Source organism: Henckelia pumila, chromosome 1, assembly GCF_033568475.1.
Source record: "Henckelia pumila isolate YLH828 chromosome 1, ASM3356847v2, whole genome shotgun sequence".
In the NCBI taxonomy this organism is placed as follows: domain Eukaryota; kingdom Viridiplantae; phylum Streptophyta; class Magnoliopsida; order Lamiales; family Gesneriaceae; genus Henckelia; species Henckelia pumila.
The window spans coordinates 111954380-111957717 of record NC_133120.1 but is presented as its reverse complement, the minus strand read 5'-3'; the positions used below and the strand labels follow the sequence as shown (position 1 = coordinate 111957717).

The following is a 3338-nucleotide window of genomic DNA, read 5'->3' as shown; positions in this document are numbered from 1 at the left end:
AAGAACTTTGCACAGGCAAAGGAGAGAACTCCGTAGGCAACAACAAGAAGCCACTGCTCGAGCTGCTTTTCCAGAAGAAGAAGAGATGGCTGCTAATGCAAATCTGAGTCTTCAACAATTGGGCACTCCTGACCCCAATCAACAACCTTTATGCATTACTTTTCCTACTTTAGAAAATAATGTTACTTTTGAGCTCAAATCTGGATTAATTCACTTATTACCTGCTTTTCATGGTCTTGCAGGTGAGGATCCGAATAAACACTTAATGGAGTTCCACGTGGTTTGCACAAGTATGAAACCCCATGGAGTGACAGAGGAGCAGATTCAGCTGAGAGCTTTTCCTTTCTCTTTGAAGAGTGCTGCTAAGGATTGGCTGTATTACTTGCCCTCTGGTTCCATCACGACGTGGACAGAAATGAAAAGAATCTTTCTGGAGAAATATTTCCCAGCCTCTAGAGATGCGAACATCCGGAAGAAAATCTATGGAATCAAGCAATACTCCGGAGAGTCACTGCATGAGTATTGGGAGCGGTTCAAGAAGCTTTGCACTAGCTGTCCGCAACATCAGATAAGCGAAAACCAATTAATTCAATTGTGCTATGAAGGTTTATTGTCTCATGACAGGAATATGCTGGATGCGTCCAGTGGAGGAGTTTTCGTGGACAAAACTCCAGTCCAAGCAAGGAATCTGATAGAGAACATGGCCGCCAATTCTCAACAATTTGGAACCGTCAAGAGTGATCCAACACCCGGAAGGAATACTGAGGTAAATGTTTCTTCCCTTGAACAACAACTGATTGATCTGACGTCTCTAGTGCGTCAAATGGCTGTAGCAAATGGACAAAATATGAAGGTTTGTGGAATTTGCACTGCAAGGGGACATTCGACTGACATGTGTCCCACACTTCAAGAGGGATCGACTGAGCAAGTCAATGCAGCAGGAGGATTTCCCGGACCGCCACAACGGAAGTATGATCCATACTCCAACACATACAATCCTGGTTGGAAGGATCATCCAAACCTGAGATATGGGAACCCACAAGCAATTCAAGCACCACCGCACAATCCAGCTTATAGGCCGTTGTACCCCCAAAAATCACAGCATCCTCAAGTCCCCACGCCTGGTGAGTTTCTAGAAAACATTGTTAAGGATCTTGCTACTAATACTGCCGCTTTTCAACAGGAAACTCGAGCAAGTATCCAAAAGTTGAACACTCAAATGGGGCAGTTGGCAACTGCAGTGAACATGTTGGAGGCACTGAATTCGAACAGCTTACCATCACAGACTGTGGTGAATCCGAGGGAGAATGTGAGTGCAATCACCTTGAGGAGTGGAAAGGAGTTGAAGGTTAATGAAGAAGTGGTGAAAGAACCAGTACAGAACAAAGATGAGCAGGAATCCAAGGTAGAGGAGGACGACACAATTCAGGAAGCACCTAGAGGTAAGTTCTCTCCTTTTTCCGAGTATAAACCTGTAGCCCCTTTTCCCTTAGCATTGAAAGAGTCTAGGAAAGATGATGGAATTAAGGGGTTGTATGAATTGTTTCGTAGATGCGAGGTAAATATCCCTTTGTTAGATGATATTAAACAAGTACCTCGTTATGATAAATTTTTAAAAGAATTGTGTACTGTGAAGAGAAAACAAAAGTTAAAGGGATGTCAAAAAGTTGAATTGGGAGAACAGGTCTCTACCATAATTCAAAGAAAGGTACCTACAAAATGCAAGGATCCAGGTATGTTCTCAATTCCTTTCAAGATAGGAGATGTTCAGCTTGATACGGCCATGTTAGATTTAGGAGCGTCGATCAATGTCATGTCATATTCTGTGTATGCTTCCTTAAAACTAGGGCCTTTGACTGAAACTGGAATTGTTATTCAAATGGCTGATAAATCTACAATTTTTCCAAGAGGAGTTCTAGAAGATGTTCTTGTGCAAGTTGACAATTTGGTCTTTCCGGCTGATTTCTATGTTCTTGATATCAAAAATAATGATTTGAATAGTCCAATTTTACTAGGAAGACCATTTTTGAAAAATTCAAAATCTGTTATAGATGTGAACAATGGCACTCTCACTATGGAGTTTGATAGGGAGGTTGTTAAGTTTCATATTTTTTATACCCTGCAAATTCCTGATTGTGAAAGTGTTGTTAATAATCTTGATGTCATTAATAACTTGTCGCAAGAACACAAGAAGGTTGTGAATGAGAATAAAGTTAAGAAGGTTATTGCAAGACCTATGGAGAATTTTACTACTGAAAGTGTTCGTTCTGAACTGCAGGCACCCAAGAAATCCAAGAAGAAGAAGCAAAGACCAAAAATCTCTACAAAACTGCGCAAGTGGGTAAAGGTGGACAAGGGAACTAGATATAAACCACCTTGATGAACTGAAGCTTGCAGTCGAGCTATAGACTCACTGTAAATTTATCGCTGGCTGGGAGGCAACCCAGTGTTAATTTCTTTTCGTTAGTTTTTATCTTTCATTTTGTTTTTGCGTTTTATTTTCGTTGATTTCAGAAACCGATTGCCGCCACCTCCGCAGTCAAAGTTTCAATATGATTCTTTCATGATGCTGTCAGACGTTGAAGAGGACAGTGTCATCACTTAAACCAGGGGAGTTTCGTTTTACATTTTTTGCATTGCATTGTGTTGAGTTGTTTGTTTGTGTTTTGTGTTTTGACGCATTGAGGGCAATGTTTCATTTAAGTGTGGGGGGATGTATTCATATTGTTGCATTTGTGTTGTTTTATTATTGCATTCATTTTGTTTTTTGTTTGTGTCGTATGCATGAGTTGAGGATGAGATTGTTAGCCTATGACGAGGTAGTTGAAAAATAATAAAATTTTTGAAAAATTTTACTCTTGATTGGATTTGAGAAACCGTAGGTTGTTTGTTGAATATTCCAAGCACGCCTGTTTAACCAGTGAGTTGTAGTGATGTATTTGATATTGTGAATGTCTGTTGGACCATTGCACGACATTAGGTGTTTGTGGAACTTGACGGTTCTTAAGTCTTGATAATCTTATTGATAGAGCATTCACTCTCTTGTTTTTTTTTTTTTTTGGAACATGCTTTTGAGCAATCGACTCCATCCGGGTTTCGAGCGAGATGTTTGAAATCCTATTCATCTTGTTTGTGGCTAAGTCTGCGGAAAAAAAATAATAATAAAATGGGGTTAAGCCTTGAAAAAAAAAATCTAGTAAGGCATCAGTTCCATCCGGGCTATAGACGAGGGGATTGAAATTCGAATCCTATCTAGTTATAGCTAAGTTTGCGGGTAATTATTGGGACTGTCAAAAGATCTAGATAATTGGTGCGTATTTTGCTTGAGAGAGTTTATG

General features: G+C 39.9%; 1 protein-coding gene across 1 annotated transcript; it reads left to right on the top strand.

Moving 5' to 3' along the window:
- The first annotated feature begins 230 nt into the window (after nucleotides 1-230).
- On the top strand, nucleotides 231-2605 carry LOC140872704 (uncharacterized). Its single transcript, XM_073275573.1, has 7 exons — nucleotides 231-242; nucleotides 356-531; nucleotides 625-766; nucleotides 854-1111; nucleotides 1184-2000; nucleotides 2052-2337; nucleotides 2515-2605. The coding sequence occupies exons 1-7, from the start codon at nucleotides 231-233 to the stop codon at nucleotides 2603-2605; spliced, it is 1782 nt and encodes a 593-aa protein (XP_073131674.1).
- The last annotated feature ends 733 nt before the right edge of the window (nucleotides 2606-3338 follow it).